The sequence below is a fragment of the Myxine glutinosa genome, chromosome 1, assembly GCF_964187855.1.
Source record: "Myxine glutinosa chromosome 1, kmMyxGlut1.1, whole genome shotgun sequence".
Taxonomy (NCBI): domain Eukaryota; kingdom Metazoa; phylum Chordata; class Myxini; order Myxiniformes; family Myxinidae; genus Myxine; species Myxine glutinosa.
This window is the reverse complement of record NC_136261.1, coordinates 103509355-103527685: the sequence shown is the minus strand read 5'-3', so window position 1 is coordinate 103527685 and position 18331 is coordinate 103509355. Positions and strand designations below refer to the sequence as shown.

Here is an 18331-nt window from a genome sequence, read left to right as displayed (position 1 = left end):
CTCGCCTGAGAGGCGTGGCTTTGGTTCTGATGTATGCTTTTTGGTTTGGATATATATATGCGAACCCGATAAACGAGCTTTCAGAGTTCCCGAGATGATTATACAATAAACATCTTCTGACGAGTTTGTGTCTTGTCCGTCACTTCGTCCGTCTCAAGCAGGAGCGCTGCTCCTTCAATGTCTTATTTTTTTCTATGCAGCACTTTCAGAGATAGAGGTGCAAACTTTTTCGGTTTTTCCAAGATGGCGAGCGAACCGCGTGACCGATGAAGTCATAATAAAAAAAATTAGACAGATGGAGTTGCACCTATGGTGGAAATTTCCTGTCAATCGGACCAACGGTTGCTGAGAAAATCATATTTATTCTGTGCGGACAAACAAAGACAAACAAAGACAGACAAAGACAGACAAACAGACAAACTGACCCAAATGCAATACCCTCCTGCGAGGGTAAAAAATCTCAGCTTTTTCATAAGATCAAACAAGACTTTGTCATGTGTTAAACAAGGACTGAGTCTCCCTAATGGGTGTTCCAAGACCTCTGGAGATCAACTCCCAGGATGCCAAGTGTACGAGTTTCATTCGCATGCACTGGCGGTGCCGTCAATTAAATCTGCAGCACATAAACCACACAGCGATTTGACAATGCTCAAGTTTAACCAATTATAAAATAGCCACGTGGGGACTGATGGTTATTTACTGACTGTTTCTAAGAAGATTTTAAAATCAATTACGGAATATGAAGCAAGCAAACCCCCTTTTCAGCCTCTTACAGCTTTTCAGCCTTTCAGCCTCTTGAGCTTGATCCAGATGGGGAGCAAAACCCCACGAGACCTTAATGTTCTGATGTATCGTACCAAATTTTGGTCATAATCGGTCATGCAGTTTGTGAGGAAAATATGTTTTAGTGAATAAGAGGGATAAGGGGAGAGAGCCGTGGCACTAACACATGACCAGTTTGGTCTGGATCTGGTTATCGGTTTCTGAGAAGAAGATTTTTGAATGAAACACCAATACTTGGGGAAAAATCCTTTCCACACCCTATAAATGGGAGTATCCGGATGGGGAGCACAACCCCACAAGACCTTACTGTCCTGATGCATTGTAACATGGTCTGTATCACTCAGGTCGTTGTGGAGAGATATTTTACTGAAAATGAGATTTGGGGAGGGGGAGAGTCCATGGCCTCCTTTCTGGAGGAGATAGGACCATGAAGAACACAACTGAAGGTTAGGGTATGGTTCCAATGCCTCGTGACAAGTTTGGTTTGAATCTGTCTGGCGGTTTCTGAGAAGAAGATTTTTAATGAAATACCAATATTTGGGGCAAAACCCCACTTCTGCTCCCTCTATAGGGGGCGCATCCAGATTAGGAGCACAACCCCATGATACCTTGCTGTGCCGATGCATCGTACCAAATTTGGTCCATAATCAGTCGGGTAGTTTGTGAGATGTTTTAGTCAAATGTTAATGTACGTATGGACGGACGGACACCGGGACCCACTCTGAGGTTATTTCGGAGAAATAACCTGAAAATAGGACCGTGGGCCCTGAAGCTCACCTGGATCCAGAACAACAGTCCCTCAAGCCCCCCCCCCCCCCCTTCACGAGTGATGAAGGGCTGTAGTCAAGTTTTGTCGAAATAGCATGTGTCATTTCCCAGGTAGAAAATACCTATTTTGGGGAGCTCAACCCACCCCCTCCCCTGGTAGACCTCCTAAGACCAATGTGTGTATGTATGTGTGTGTATATATATATATATATTGTTGCGGATATGGGATTTGCATCCATCCATATCCGCTTGTAAATATTCCCCTATTTCCTCAATACTTCCCAACTATCCCCAATCCCCCATTCCCTAGTCCCATTTTCTGTAAACAACACTCTGTAGACCCGACCTCCCCCTATTTCCCCCATTAAATGTCGTGCCCAGGTTCACCGCATCTCATGTAAGACAACTATAGGACATCTTGCTAGTTATTCTTAGTCTATGTCAGTTAAGGACTCGTTTCCATTAATTCTGACTCTTCGTTGCACCAGAATGTGATTGTATGGCACCGTTAGGAAGTTTAGGACCTCCCAATACCTCCCCGCAGCTCTTCCTCACGGTTCAGCAACAACAACAACAACAACGGCGGCGGCGGCGCGGGGAGTGCGCGTCCTCACTCCGGCTTGGTTGGTAGGGGGTGTTGGGAGGGCACCAGGCCTTTCCAACGAGCCGCCATCGAACATGTGCTCGACGGGGTTACCAAGTAGGGGCTCGCTGTCAGCTCCTCGTCAAGGGCGGAGCCTGGTAACCCCCGCACCCAATAGAAGCGGCGGACCGGTCCCATCTGGGGCGGAGCCAACCAGCCGAGGGCGTGTGACTCCCCGCTGAGCATGCGCAGGAAGAGGGAGGTGACGTCAGATGCGCGCTGAGCTTGGAGAAAGAAAGACGCCACCTCCGAGCGCTGTGAGGCCTCCCTGCATCTTTTGGACCGTGCTTGATCCTGTCCCCGAGCCAAGGTGCACCTTGTGCTATCAACCGACCTGTCCTTCCCTGCCATCAATCCCTGTGTAAGTCAGCCTTGTTCCGTTTGTCTGTGGTCTGTCTGGGATAGATAAGATTGTATCTAAGTGCCTATCTCTTCTGTGTCTTTTACCTCACTCTACCTTGTAATCTACCCCTTTTCTCCACCACTAATTATATCCTCCTCCGGAGGTCTTGAGAACTGTACCCCTTGCGTCGTTTCATTTATCCCAGTCGTTGTGTCCTTTCCATCATTGATTTAGCGTAGCGCGACTTGGCCAACGTTCGAGTGGAATCGGGTGAGTTGGGGAAGAATCGGGGGAACTGTTAGGTCGCGGTGGACCATCCGCTCGGCCCATCATAACATCTAAACCGCGATCCGTAACAATATATATATATTGTTACGGAACCCAACGTCGGCCTCTGTTCCCCTTAGAGGGGGGATTAATCCCCTCTTCTATAACTGACTGACGTGGTCCCTGACACTGCCCAGCTACCCCCGGAAAGGCAGGTGCACAGCCCCGTTCGTACCGCGGACAGATGTTAATTGCCGAGCGATTTTTAGCAACCGCGGCACGAACTATTAACAATTACTAGACCCGATTCCTGACCGTTGGCCAAATCGTGCCACAGGTATTCAATGTGGAAATCTCAAAGACGAAGGATGTGAAGAAGAAGAAGACAAAAGGTTGGAAATACAAATATAATTTATTACTACTATGATGTACAATCAAAAGAAACCAAGGGAGAAGGAAGAATAAGAAAATAAAGACAGAAAGAGGGACGGACCAGAAGGACACAGTGCAACTCTAGATTACCTATTAACAGTCTTACTTAAACCCCAGGACAACACAGAAGACGGACGAACAATCAGACTTACACGGGGGATGATGGCAGGAACGAATGGCGGGAAGGATCCGGGTGGTTGGGATGATCGCGGCTCGAGTTGGGCAGCCGCCGGCTCTCCTCAACCGTCTCTCGTACGGTGACGTTGCTTCGAGGCTGCAACTTGGTTCACCGCTCAAAGCTGCTGTGGTCAAAAACTGTGGTGGTTTCAAAGCTCCTTTTGTTCAAGCTGCTGTGGTGTGCCGCATCTGATGTGGGGGCGTTGCGTGACGGGTTCTCTCTCTCCCTCAAAGGGCTTCCGCCCGCGCTTTTATTGCCCCTGGGGCGATCAAGCCGCCGGCCTCCACGACACGCCCATCGGTGAGCTCGCCTCGGCCTTGATTGGTCGCGAGGGCTCACCGATCCCGCCCCTAGAGGAGGCGTTTGCAAGGCCACGCCTTGTTCCTGGCGCTGGGCTGACTCCTCCCACCTTCTGCTCCGAGATGACTCCTGCGTAATTGAGTCTTGCAGCGAAAAACCACAACCCAAAAGCAACAGCGGAATGCAGAAAACCGCCCAATGCAGTTGGCATGACAAAAGGGGAATGTGAAGGGAATCTACCTTGTTTGAATTCGGTGCAATGGAGTGTTAATTAATGGAAGACAAAGCCTTAATCTAATACACATAATAAGGAGATAACTACTGAACAAGGAGGAAATCTATGATTTGCTCCGTGATTGTATATGGAATAACTACGGGCACGACCTTTGACCTTTATACACCAAATGTTGGAAGGAGGGTGATATTTTACAACAACAAAAAAAAACACAATTCTCATATCCACAACAATATTTTTTTTTTTTTTTTTTTTTTTTATGGCACGAACAAACTTGAGTTCCAACATAGCAAATTTCTTTTTAGTCAAGTTTGGTCAAAGTCCCATCAACAGTTCCGGAGAAAAAGTTGCAAGTGTTTACAGATGGACGGACTTACTGTCGACACTCCATTCCTTAAGCACCCTGGAACTATGTTCCAGGTGAGCTAAAAATAGGACGGGGCACACAGCAAACTGGAAAAACAGGAAAGAAACCCCGATCAACATAATGCAATTGTAATTAGAAGATGGATTAAACACCTAACCTTACTCTAACTTATCACGTGCAGACTTGTTTTTTGACACAAGACAGATAAAAGAGGATGCAGAAGGATAGATTAATGTGGAGGGGAGCTTCCCGCAAGTTGCTGTGAGGCACAGGTGACGAGTCAAGGAGCTTGTAAGCAAACATTTTTCGTGCTGTGGCGAGAGAGGCTCATGCTGCGGCTTGAACACAGGGCTGGCATGGCACCGACCTTTACTGCCACCATCTCTCCTCCCTTTGGATCCTCCGCTTTCTCCAGGTGCCGGCTGCGACAATCTCTCTTAAGGGGCTTCCTCTCTTTCCAGGTACGCAATGTGACTGTCTGTCTCAGGGGACATCCTCTCTAGTCTTGAGACACCCGTTAGGGAGGAGACCTCTCACCATGTGGACTTTAATATCCAGAGTCCGACAACCCCCCCCCCCCCCCCACAAGGTCTCACACATGCTTTTGCCAATTGGACCCACCATGCTTACAGTGTGCAAATGTCACATACATGACACCACCATGCTGGCTTCGCACTGAATCTGAGGGCGCACACACGGTACTACCATTTGGTTTCACGGCCAAGTGCCCAAGTAGGGAGTGAGGAAAGTCAAGGGAGAAGGATCAAGAACACTAAATACGGAGGGGAAAAATGGAGAAAAGAGACAGACAGGGATGCTCGGGTGATAGGGAGCCCTCCATACACTTGATTGTGGCAACTGCTAGACTGGGGGTATAAAACGCCTTATACTAACATTTATTATGAAAAAACTAATTAACCCTACTCACCCCCTAGTCATTTTTGTCACATATCCTCAGGTCAAAATATGCTTTCCATTTAAAACATATATTTTTGGTCAAGAAGTTAATACTCAACTGTCACTACACCCTGCAAATGTAAAATTCAGAAAAAGAATGGCTTTCCAGACCTGTCCAGCGAACCATGGGGCAGTGGCATGGTGAGAAAATATAGAATTATCTAACACTCAAAATAAAGGATCACAATTACTATCGTGAAAAAGACAAAGATGCTTATATACAATGTATAATTTTTTTTTCAAACAAGAAATGTGTTTTGTATGACGATTGCCGAGATGGTTTTAGGACAACCTACAAATTGAAATATCTTAATTAGTGCAACTACCCTGGCAATGAAGACAGCAGTATCTGTGATCGTCTTGATGTGCCGCAGCCATCCAGACGCCTCAAGCCCAGACAAGAAAGCAGACACAGTTAGACACCGAGCTTGACATGCTGTTGGACAAAAAGAACATGCAATACAATCATTAATCATCATCATTAGAGGCCACACAAAACTGTCAATATTTTGTGTGCAACTTCCATGAATAGCTGCAGGTGCAGTACAAGATGTAGCTTTGACCATTCACTGTGGTAACTACTGAAATGCCATATGCTACAAAGCATTGAGAACATATTAGTGTTGAATGTAAACTGAAACCACTACATGAAAAGTAGAAGAAGAAATATTTTTGTCTTGAAAGTATCAAATTTGGATTAACAGAATGTCCACAATAAGTTGCGAACATTTCTGTCGTCGAGAAACAACACAAGGCAGGAGTCTCCCGAAAGGGTCCATCACATCCACAAAGTGCAATTAGTTTGGGCAGGAATGTGAAAATTTGCTTGGGTGCGAGCACAGAAGAACTCTTGCAAAATATATTAAGAAATCTTCAATGTCCACCTGTGAATGCCAGCAGATAGGACACATTTCCACATACCTCTCAAGAATGGCATACACATTGATGTAACACCCTGCATGCAAAGCACCAAGATGACAGTTTAAAGTTTGTGTCAAGAATCAAGCTACCTCTGCTGCCATCTCTAAAAAAAAAAACCATTCGACTGTGCAATTAATGGAGACAGTCATTTTCCAATTTTTAATCGCATGCAGGTCCAAATGCAACATTTGTGCAACCCATTTGGTAATCAAGATAGAATGCATAAAGAAGAAAAAGAAAAACAAATATAAACGAAAATGAGGAGTTCATAAAACACATTACCCTGCACTGTCTTGAGAAACGAGGTCTACGAGCGGACAATTTAATTGGTCGTGATGACGTAAAATGCTGTAATATTTTGTCCGAGTACTGCTAGACAGAAGGGATTTGAAAGTGTGAAAAAGACAATTTGTGTTCTCGTGTTCAAATATAATGAAATTGAAATTTTAAAAATGATTTTAAATGTCATAGAAAAAAAAATTAGAAAACGAAGTTCATCGCCGTTGATGCAGCGCCTTTTACAACATCTTATTTATCATGTTACAAAAGAGAGGCTGAGTATGGTAGAGGATGATGTGGTTGAGCTTGAAAGTGGTTTGATGTCAATGAAAGATAGTCTGTTGGGAGCCATTGGTGAGGTATGTGGATGAACAAAAGGACCACCGAAGCACTCGGAAATATGGTGGTAGGATGATGATGTTGGAAAGAAGTTTGACGAGAAGAGGAAGAATTTCAAGGAGTGGCAGAAGGCGAAGGGTATTGGGGCAGAAAAGGCAGAGCATGAAAGTTATAAGGCAGCCAAGAAGGCTGCAAAGAAAGAGGTAGCAAAGGTGCAGGAGGCATGTAGGAAAATATTCAGAGAACGCTTGGATTTAGCTGAGGGTCAGAGAGCGGTCTTCAGGATTGCAAAGCAGATAGCGAAAGAGAGGTGTGATGTGATGGGGGATGAGTTGCTTGAAGGATGAAGTGGGACAAATCGTTGTGGACCCAGATGGAATTAAAGGAAGATGGAAGAGATATATGGAAATACTGTTGAATGCAGAGAATGAATGGGATGGCAACATAGAGAGTAACCCAGTTTTAGGAGCGGCAGAGAAGATAACCGAGAAGGAAGTTGAGGAAGCGATAAAAAAGCAATGAAGAGTAGAAAAGCGGGAGGGCCGACGGGAGTTGTGGGAGATATGTTGAAGGCAGCGGGAAATTGGGGTGTGAAGAGAATGACAGAGTTCTGCAAATCTGGTAGTGAAAGAAGGCCGCCTTCCAGTGTATTGGGAACTGAGTACCATCATCCCTCTAGACAAGGGGAAAGGTGATCCTCTGGACTGTGGCTCGCATCGAGCGATAAAGTTATTGGAGCATGGAATGAAGGTATTGGAAAGGGGGTTGGAGAGGAGGATAAGGGAGAAAGTGAAGATTGACAAAATGCAGTTTGGATTTATGCCAGGAAGAGGAACGACAGACCCGCTTTTTATTGTGAGGCAGTTGCAGGAGAAGTACATGGAGAAGAGGAAGAAGTCGTTTCTTGGGTTTGTTGATCTGGAGAAAGCATTCGATAGGGTTCCACATGAAGTAGTGACATGGGCATTGAGGAAGTTAGGAGTGGAGGAATGGTTGATCAGAGTAGTGATGGCAATGTACAAAAGAGCACACACACTCGCACAGCTGTAAGGACGAAGGACGGGAACAGTGGTACGTTTGAGGTGAAGGTGGGAGTGCATCAGGGGTCGGTACCAAGCCCACTACTATTTGTAGCTGTGATGGAGGTGCTGGCTCAGAACATAAAGGAGAGTTTACCGTGGGAGTTGTTGTATGCAGATAATCTTGTGTTGATTGCAGAAAGTATTGATGGACTGAAGGAGAAGATGAACAAGTGGAAGGAATGTATGGAGACAAAAGGTCTGAAGGTGAATATCGGAAAAACGAAGGTGATGGCAAGTGGTAAAGCATGTGGTGAGGTGGAACGAACTGAGAAGTGGCCATGTGCTGTGTGCAGCAAGGGTGTCTGAGAGAATTCCATTCAATGTACAATGTGCGCTGAGTGGGTTCATCAAAAATGTAGTGGTTTGAGAGGGTCATTAACCAGTGTGGCAGCTACATTCAAGTGTAAGGTGTGCACAGAGGGAGCTGCAGATGGAGGAAATGTTGAGTTGGATCTTGGAGACGGCGTGAAGCTGGAAGGTGTGAAAACATTGTTACCTTGGAGACATGCTGAATGGAGAAGGTGGATCAGACTCGGCAACGGTTGCTGGAGTGAGATGTGCATGGAAGAAGTTTCGGGAACTGAGTGGCGTGCTGATGAGGAGGGGAGTGTCGTTGAAGCTGAAGGGAAAGGTGTATGCTGCATGTGTGAGAAGTGTTATGATTTATGGGAGCGAGACATTGGTAATGAGCGTAGAGCAGCAACGAAGGCTGGAAAGGGTGGAAATGCGAATGGTTCGGTGGATGTGTGGAGTATCGTTGAGAGAGAGGAAGAGAAATGATGAATTGCGAAAGATGATGGGAATAGAGCCTGTGATGGATGCTGTGAAGAGAAACAGTTTGAGATGGTTTGGTCATGTGTTGAGGAAGGATGAAAGTGACTGGTTGAGAAGAGTGATGGAAATGAATGTAGAGGGAAGTAGAGGACGGAGAAGACCGAGAAAGACTTGGCTAAAGATGGTCGAAGAAGAAATGCGGGCAAGGGGGTTAACAAGGGGAGATGCAGAAAATAGGGCAAAATGGAGAAGATTGTCATGGGGACCGCAAGGCTAACCCCCACTCTTGCAGGGAAAATGGCCTTAAAATGCCTGTTGTGTTGTTGTTGTTTATTTATCATGTTACATTCGATATTTGTGCCCGATATTTGTGTCCTTTAGGACATCGTTAAAAACAGTAGATTTACTGTTCGGAATGATTTTCAATTCTGTTCGACTCAGGCACACACACAAAAAAAAAACCAAAAAAAAAACCATCATCTCACTCGTATTGGGGATAAGACATAGTGGTGCACTGTTGACCTGATTCCAGAAAAATAAACAAGGAACAGGAGAAGTGAGGAATAAAAGTTAGGGTGTGCGGTCAGCCTGCATTTTGGAACCTGAACCAGGAAAGGGTTACTGGAAGAACGTGTGCATCCTGGAGTAGATAGGGAGGGTCAGAGGATAGAGTGCAGAAGGAGAAATATAGGAAAATGGGCAGCAGAAAAGAGAGACCACCGACATGCCCAAGATGTGAGAGCAACAGACCCTATGCCTTGGCCTAATCAGAGGAAATTGCAATACCTTTCAGAGTTTTAGATTCCACAGACAGATGTGATACTGTGTGTGCCAGATCATAGAGGATAGCAGTACTCCATTTTGTATATACATGGACGAGGCTCGTGGAAGGACTAGTACAGTGAATGGATCAGGATGTAACAGCCAAAAACAGGATGCAAAACACATACATGGGGTCGACAAAATGGATAAAGAAGGAAACTCCAAGGAGGGAAAACTGGAAAAATGGAAGTAGGAGGGATTTGTGTGGGGTTAACGAGGTTAGAAAAGATCATGGTTTAGGATTGGAGATGATCTGAATGAATGAATGAATGATCGTTTTTTAAGGCCATTTTCCCCGCTAGAGCAGGGGTTAGCCTTGCAGGCCCCATGACAATCATGGTTCCCTGTTTGAGGCAATGTTTTTATGGCCGGATGCCCTTCCTGGCGCCAACCCTTGGTCGCCTCTTACGATGCGCAGGGATACGGTGTACCTATTCTAAACCGGGGTACACACCGGGATCTGAGATGGTGGTAAACAACTGTGTTGATAACCTGGAGGGAATAGTGAAATTGAAGAGGATATGGAAGTTGGTTCCACAGGTGTGGAAAAAAAGAGGAACAAATGAATGGAGGTGAGCAGTCATCCTGGATTTGGATCGTTTCACCAGAAGGAGGTTGATGGTGGACTGTGTGAGCACTGTAGAAACCTTGAGGGCACAAAGCATGGAAAGAGCAGAGGATGCAAGACCAGAAAGGAGATGGTAGAAAACAGACTATTGACCTGTCGCCTGCGATGTCAAAGTGATAAACTAAAAGATTCAGCTTAAGCACGGGAGATTCTAATCATCTTAAAGGCCTTGGTTTCCACGGCATCAAGCTGGGTAAAATGAAGATGTGAGGCAGGGAAGTCAGTGCAGAGGGGAGAGCAGTACTCCATCAAGCTGCAGATGAAGGACTTGTCGGTGGGATAGGAGTTCAGCTTTGCCAAGGAAGAACTTTGTATGATGGAAGATGCCCAGTCGGCGGCTGGCTTTGGAGGCCAACTTTGAAATGTGGTTTGTCCAAGAAAGATCATGGCTGATGGTGAGACTGAGTTTGAATGACTGAACCTCAGCAAGAGGGTTGTTAAGAAAGTGGATAGGAGGGATTGCCAGGTGGTCCTTTTGGGAAGAGATAGTGAGTGTGAGATTTGTCAGGATTGAAAACATGTTCAAAGTGTTTGACCAGCTTGGGATTTTTTTAAGGTCTGAAGAGAGGGAAGAGGCTGCAGCCTGTCTGGAGGATGAGGGATGTCACGACAGAGGGTGGTCATCAGGAAATAGATAGAGGGTTTTCCAGAGTCAGAGAGATCATTGATGAAGATTAGGAAAAGGACTGGGCCCACACTACCTTGGGGCACACCCCAGCCTTGACAGGTAGAGGAGATTAAATAATTCCGTTGAGAGTAGAGGAAGTCAGTAAGCCATGTATGGACAGGCAGACAGTTTGGAGAGCAAGGCGGGATACCAAGCTGTATCAAAACCACGAGATATGTCGAGAGAGATGTCCCGGATCCAACATCGAGGGCCTCCATCCATCGTCAGGGAAGGGGGAAAGGGGAAGTTTGGAGGGGAGAAGCAACATTTCCAAGGTGGAGTAACCTGGTCTGAAACTAAATTGGTGATATGAGAGGAGTTTGTTGGAGAAAAGGAAGGATTTCATATCAACTGCGATGATGGATTGCATGACCTTGATGATGATTGGAAATAATCCGATAGATCTTTAGTTGAGGGGATCAGTTTTTGCTCCTTTTTTGCTCACCTGGGACGAAGTTCAGGGGAGCTTATGCGTTGGCGTGTCATCTGTCAGTCCGTAAACACTTGCAACTTCTTCTCCTTAACCGCTGAAGGGATTGTGACCAAACTTGGCACAAATGACATTTGTTGTGTTGCGACTAAAGTTTGTTCACGGCAGAACAGCAAACATAAATAGATAAATAAATGTTTAAATAATAATAATAATAATAACAATACATCAGGTTCTAACAGGGTCTACCGGGGGTCAAAGTGGATCCAGGTTTGACCCCCCAAAATAGGAATTTGCTTTTTCCTCTGAAACTACACAAACGATTTCAATGAAACTTGACCACAACCTTCATCCCCCATGATTTACCGAAGTTTGTTCATGGCACTGAGAAAATCGAAGTTCATGGGTGTCCATGAGGGGGGGGTCAAAGTGGGTCCTGGTTTGAACCCCCAAAATAGGTATTTGCTTTATCAGTAGCTACACATGCAATTTCGATGAACCTTCACCACAACCTTCATCACCCATGATGTACCAATTTTTGTTCAAGGCATTAGAAAAATTGGGGTCTGAGGAGGCACACGGGGTTGAGGGAGGGGGGGGGGGGGTTGCCCCATAAAATAGGTATTTCTTTTGTTTGTTTAAAGTCTTATGGTAGAGTTAGCATGATTCTACATGCTGTCCTGTCTTTTAGCAACCATTGAAATTGGTTTAAAATGCTTTTAGCGAGTGCAGTATACTGTTTATTCTACCAGGTGAGCGCCAGGGGTATTGCCCCTATGTTTTATGACGTGCAGTGATGTTGCACCCTGCAAATGTTGTTTTTGGAATGAGTGGTTAAAAGTTTGGCCATGTTGCCTGAGAGAGATGTCGAAGGAGTTGTCACTGTTATGAGGATGGTACAACACAGATCAATACAAGGTGGGAGTGGAGGGGAAGTCGCAGCCAGAAGTACTCATGGTGGTTGGGAGGTGGAAGGTCATCAATGACAGCATTGTGAAATTGCGTTATTGATGTAAAGAGCAACTCTGCCGCCGAAGTGTGGTTCAGGCCTATCAATTCGGAGGAGACAGTAACCAGGGAGAGAAACCAAGGAGTTGGGGATGTCCTGTGTGAGGAAGGATTCTGTCAAACAGATGATGTCTAGTTTATCGGCAGCAGCCTGGAATGAGAGATCCATCGGGTTAGGGTGGAAACCTCGGGGGTTTGAGGTCCACGCAGTTAGATATAGGGGGTGGGGAGGAGGCATTGGAGGCAGGATGGGGGGTGGGAGGGGGAAGGCTTTGTGAGAAAGGGGCAGCTTTTGGGGGGTGGAGTCAAAGGGAAGGTTTGAGTGTGTCAGGTACAGGTGAAGGTTTGAGTGTGAGCTGTGGGGGAAGGTATTAGAGGGTGAAATGAGGGGGAAGCATTCAGGGGTGAGGTTTGTAGACGAGGAGCAGAGCAGACAAAAACCTCAGAAAAAAAAAGAAGAAGATATTGTGGTGGAGAAGCAGAACATGTGCAGCATTTGTAGGGGAGAAATAAGGGTTAAAATGCATTATTAAAATGATTTTTAAAAAGAGTAGTTTACATGTAATGTAGATTCAGCTTGGAGAACAGCAAGGGGGGGTGGGGGGGGGGGGGGGTTATGTTGATCCAGGAGCAGAAGGAAATTCAATAGAAATGAGAATAGTATGGAGTGAAATATATATTGAAAAAATGTATATTGTATCTTGAAACGAAGAGAGGAGAATGAAATAGGAAATAGGATAGTGTTGAGGAGAGAGAAATAGGGTATCAGTGAATACACATGGGAATACAGCTAAAAACAGAGCAAACTTTCTATCCAAGGAAGTCCTTGACAATACAAATGTACAAGATGAAATGAACAGCTCAAAACATTAACAAATTTACATGAAATATTGCACTGGATAAAATAGCAACATGTTGATGAATGATACACACCAAACTGGATGAATATGGTTCAAAAAAATTGGTGAGGTGGGACGGAGGAGCTCAATATTGAGGAGTAGCTCCAAAACACTCCAGAGGAGCATTGAACTACAGATAAAGGCCTTGCAGACTGAGTAGCTCTAATTTTGCAAGAAAGGACTTAGTTTGACAAGAGACTGAACTGATTCCAGTGGATGACCAAGGAAACTGATTGGTGGGTTCGTTTGACTATCCTTCGGGGTGATGGGGTGAGACTGAACATTTTCAGGATTGAAGGATGTTTCATTCATCAGACTAGTGTATCGTCATTTCCATATGAGCGGCGAGAGATATGTAGTTGCTAACTGCCTATAAAAGGGATGAGGTATTGTACGACATAATGTGGAGTAGTATTGACAGAGTCTAAGCATTCTGCCACATCTTGAGCAGAGTCTGCAGTACAGTAATGCTGTTTGAGGTAAGGGATGGAATGGAGGGGGAACATACACCAGAGCTAGACTTGACGAGGTGACACCATGATTTGGAGAAAGAAGATTGGATGGAGAGTTCAGTCTTGAGATTTGAGAGATATTTTCTGGCTTGCCTCAGGATCGACACCGTTGTTGCGTACCTTATGGAATGAACGAAAGTTACCCTCAATCAGGTTAGCTTCCTTTGCTGATAAAGCACGTCTCTTGACTGCAACTGCCTCCTCACAGGATTCAGTGTACCAGGGACGAGAGAATGGGATAAAGCGGTGGCCAAGTAAAAGTAGGCTTTTATGGAAGTATTCCCAGGCAGAATCAATATCAGGCCCTTTCATGCGTCAGAGGGCACATTGAAGCCCATGTCAGTTGGCTTGTGTGAATAGCCACCTTCTGCATCATTGAGCTGCTCCCTTAATTAGCTACAGATATATGGGCCTTGAGGAGCACGTGATCAGAAGAGCCAATCAAGAGGAACAACAGATATTGGATGAAGAATTAGTCATTACGAGGTCCAGAAGGGAGGATGTAATTTCTATATACATAATCAAAGCTCATAGAAGAACAGAATGAAGAGCGAAATAGAAAAACAAGAAAATTAAAACAGGAACATGACAGTGGCGAGAGCGTTGCAAAGACAGCTTCTTGTACTACATCCTGCAACAATACATGTATATTTATAAATAGATGGCCCATCAGGATCCAAAAAGATAGACAAAACAAGGTATTTAGACAGTGTGAGAGAAAATAAAGCCAAAAGTAAACCTTTTTTAATCCCTAAGAATAGTTTATTACCTTCGAGCAGCCGCTGCAAGCTGCTTCGCATGACATGAATGTTGTCAATGCCCACAAACCGAAATCGGACATCAGTGTAGTTATCTTCATTCTCATAACCCTTACCAGCTGCCCGATTTGCCAATGCATTTATCTGTAAAGAAGAACAAAATACAGTGTGCTGTGCAATTAAAAGCTACATAACCAGAGCCGACAAAAGACAGCCGAGAAGACCGAGAAAGACGGCCAAAGATGGTCGAAGAAGAAATGCGGGCAAGGGGGTTAACAAGGGGAGATGCAGAAAATAGGGCAAAATGGAGAACATTGTCCTGGGGACCGCAAGGCTAACCCCCGCTCTTGCAGGGAAAATGGCCTTAAAATGCCTGTTGTATAACCAGACAGCGATGAAAGTCTTCAGTTTAAAATGAATACCAGTACCTTAGGCCGTGTGTCTACAACATACAAGTAGTTGCAGTTCGGGTTGGCCAGTCTAATTGCTTGCAGCAATCGCTCATCCTCTTCGCAACGTGCACTGAACCCAGATAATGGCTGGCTGCATCGACACAGTGCTGCCTATCGGTGCAGAGAAAAGCATACGAGGTCATAAGAAATACATAGCTCGAACCTCCTCACTGCCTGCATCCTTTTTCTCTCACAACATACAAATTTTAGTGTTTGGAATATTTTTGTGACATTGTATTGACATGGGACATTTTTTTCTACAATCACTTAACATGGAACACATCATATTGATAAGATAACGATAGCCAGGATTGTCAAATGTTGTCACATTGTTGCAGAACAACACTCAGTCTCATACACCAATGTCACAACTTAACTATTGCAGAGTTAAGTTAAAAAGGTGCTTAAGCATCTCATTACATAGCATGGGAAGATGGCCTATGAGGTATGCACACCTCTCGGCTGTCTCGCCTGGGTTTGAATCTCTGCCCACTATAAACTGTCACCCTGGTGTTTCACAGGCAGGGAGATTCACCATTCTGTGTGCCGTCCCTTAAATGGACGTTAAATGGAGAAACCTGTCTGCTGGCATTAGTTGTTGGTGGACATTAAAGATTCCACAGTGTCATTCAAAAAAGGTATGTGAGCTATCGTCGGCACCATGGCCAAATTCTAAATTCCTGCCCTCACCTACAGAGGGCATTGCATCAGCAGCACAACCGCACCCTCAGCCAATAACGCTACCCCATAGCCTTGTGCTGCATACAAAAGAACATCTCATTACATAGTACAGAGGTGAGGCAATCCAGATTTTCTTTCTCTCCATCTCTTCAGCCCACTAAAGCAGAATCTCAGTAGCAAAAGGTTTCAAAGTAACAAGGATACGAAAGCAAATGTCCTAAAATGGCTACGAACCGGATCCTAGAGAGATTTCCATCATTAATAATAATAGGAGTTCCCTTAGAAGGAATTTTGATGCAGGAGGCCATTAAGCCCATCAAACCCTGTGCTATTAATACTAACCTAATATTGTTTATCCGTGGTCTATCCTTTTTAAGTGTTGAGCGTCAAGGAAGGAAGCAGCACGCACCATTTTTAAAGTCTTTGGTATGACTCAGTCTGAGTTTGAACCACCGACCTCTCGGACTCAGAGCAGATGCTATAACCATCACACCACCGAAGCTGATAAACCTCCAAATATGGTTCAAAATGGATGAAATCTGGCGTGTTTTTATTTTTACTTTTTACACGAGATCAAAATTTGGGGGTGAAATTAGGGGATCGAGAATTTTACCTGCAAATAAAGACTACCACCGAGCACATTCCCATTGGCCAGAATTTGGAAATTAACAAAATAATACAACTTTTAACCCCAAGGCTGTGTCAACTTTGTGTTAAGGCATCAACTCTGTATTTGCCTCAAAATCTTGTGTCAAACACGTCCCTCTGTACCCACCGTACCCAGTTGCTCCTGGACTCGGTGTCCTTTCCTCCTGACAAGATGGAGAAGTTTCTGTCAATCCTCGACTGATTCTGCAACTGGACCGGACAGCATCAGCCCATGGGTCCTAAAATCCTGCTCTTTCACACCCTCTCTCTGTTCTCTTCACCCTCTCTTTTGCTCAAGGTAATCTGCCATCAGCTTGGAAATCAGCCAACCTTACTGCTTTATACAAAAAATGTGCAAAAACAGATCCTTGCAACTACAGACCAATCAGCCTGCTCCCAATTATCGAAAAGTCATGGAAACCATTATTGCTTTGGATATCAAATCTTCCCTCTTATCCAATGGTTTGATCTCTGATCAACAATTTGGTTTCAGACCAGGTCACTCTACTCTGGACATGCTGCTCCTGCTATCTCAACAATGGATGGAGGTACTCAATGTCCAACAGGAAATCAGAGCTGTCTCCCTTGACAAATCACGTGCCTTCCGTACGGTCTGGCACCCTGCTCACCAAACTCTCCTCCAATGGTATCCATGGAAATCTCCACACATGGCTTGCGGACTTCCTCTCTGTTCATAGTCAACATGTGGCCCTGAATGGGTTTCTCTCATCTCCCCTTCCTGTTCAGACTGGAGTTCCCCAAGGCAGCATTCAGGGCCCTGTGCTTTTTCTGGTCTTCATCAATGATCTCTCCGACTCTCTGGAAAATCCTCTCTATCTCTTTGCTGACGACTGCACTATCTGCCGCTCCATTCCTCATCCCTCAGATCGGCAGTCTGCAGCCTCCTCACTCTGCAGACCTGGACAAAATCACAGACTGGTCAAACAAGTGGAACATGTCTTTCAATCCTGACAAATCTCACACTCACTATGTCTCTCCGAAAAGCGACTGGAAAACCCTCCCATTCACTTTCTGAACAATCCTCTCTGAGAAGTTCTGTCACTCAAGCTTTTGGGTCTCACTATCTGCCATGATCTTTCCTGGGAAAACCACATTTCCAAGCTGGCCTCCAAAGCCAGTCGCCGACTGGGCATCCTCCGTCATGTGAAGTCCTTCTTTGGCACACCTGAGCTCCTCACCACATACAAGGCTTTCATCTGCAGCTCAATGGAATACTCTTCTCCCCTCTGGGCTGGTGCTCCTGCCTCATACCTAGCTCGCCTTCACGCTGTTGAAACCAAACCTTTCATAATCATTGGAATCTCCCGTGATGAAGCCAACTCCGAGGGCCTTTCACTCACTCACCGCAGGCAGGTTGGTGGTCTTTCCGTCTTCTACCGACTCCTATCCGGCCTAGCACCCCCAGCTCTATCTGTGCTGTGTCCCCCAAATATTCCTACAGGTCGCACAAGATCTGCCAGCAACCCTCTTATGGTTAAACTGCCAAAATCAAGACTCTCTGCTCACCTTCACTCCTTCATTCCTCTTTTCTCCCACCTCTGGAACAAACTCCCTCACTCTCTTCAATCCCACTCCTCCCTCCAGGTCTTTAAAACAGCTGTTCACCACCATCTCTTATCTTCCCCAATCCAAAACTTTCATCTCTTCTACCCCCGGTAATGCAAATCCTGGAAGTTTGAGCAGTGTCCATGTGTTTTTTAGCTCTCCCCCCCCCCCCCCCCTCGCTCATTCCCATGGCTCCTCCCCCCCAAGCCCTCTCCTCCGATGTCCCTGTTCTCTGCTGTTGTGCTTGTGTGCTTCACTCTCTCGCCCCATCTTGTCTCCCGCTCCCTTTATTGTACGTTTTGTGTCCGTTTGTTCTTTTTGTGATGTTAGCTCCTACACGAGCCTCGATCTGGTATACAACAAAAAAAAAAAAAACAGGAAAAAAAGACTTAATTCAGGTGAAAATGTGTAAGGTGTTATTATTGCCTAAAACAACAAAAAGCCGTTTGAGCACCAAGATTGGGGTGATACGGTGTGGCATGTTTTGTCACCAAATAATCACAGAGAATAACTACACGGGTGTTTGAAACGTGAAGAAAGTTACATTGTGCAGGTATAACAAGTAGAGGAGGGTTTGTGGCAAGGAAATGTA

At 45.3% G+C, this 18331-nt stretch overlaps 1 protein-coding gene across 2 annotated transcripts in view; it reads right to left on the bottom strand.

Annotated features, from left to right (window-relative positions):
• The window catches only part of LOC137412330 (phosphatidylinositol-3,5-bisphosphate 3-phosphatase MTMR6-like), a 78885-nt gene that overhangs the window by 44753 nt on the left and 15801 nt on the right, over positions 1-18331 (bottom strand). For both annotated transcript variants that reach the window (XM_078775458.1, XM_078775454.1), the window contains exons 7-9: positions 14821-14955; positions 14404-14536; positions 5600-5709 (exon numbers count right to left, since the gene is read on the bottom strand). In XM_078775458.1, coding sequence (XP_078631584.1) covers positions 5600-5709; positions 14404-14536; positions 14821-14955 — 378 coding nt within the window. The remainder of the gene's footprint in view (positions 1-5599; positions 5710-14403; positions 14537-14820; positions 14956-18331) is intronic.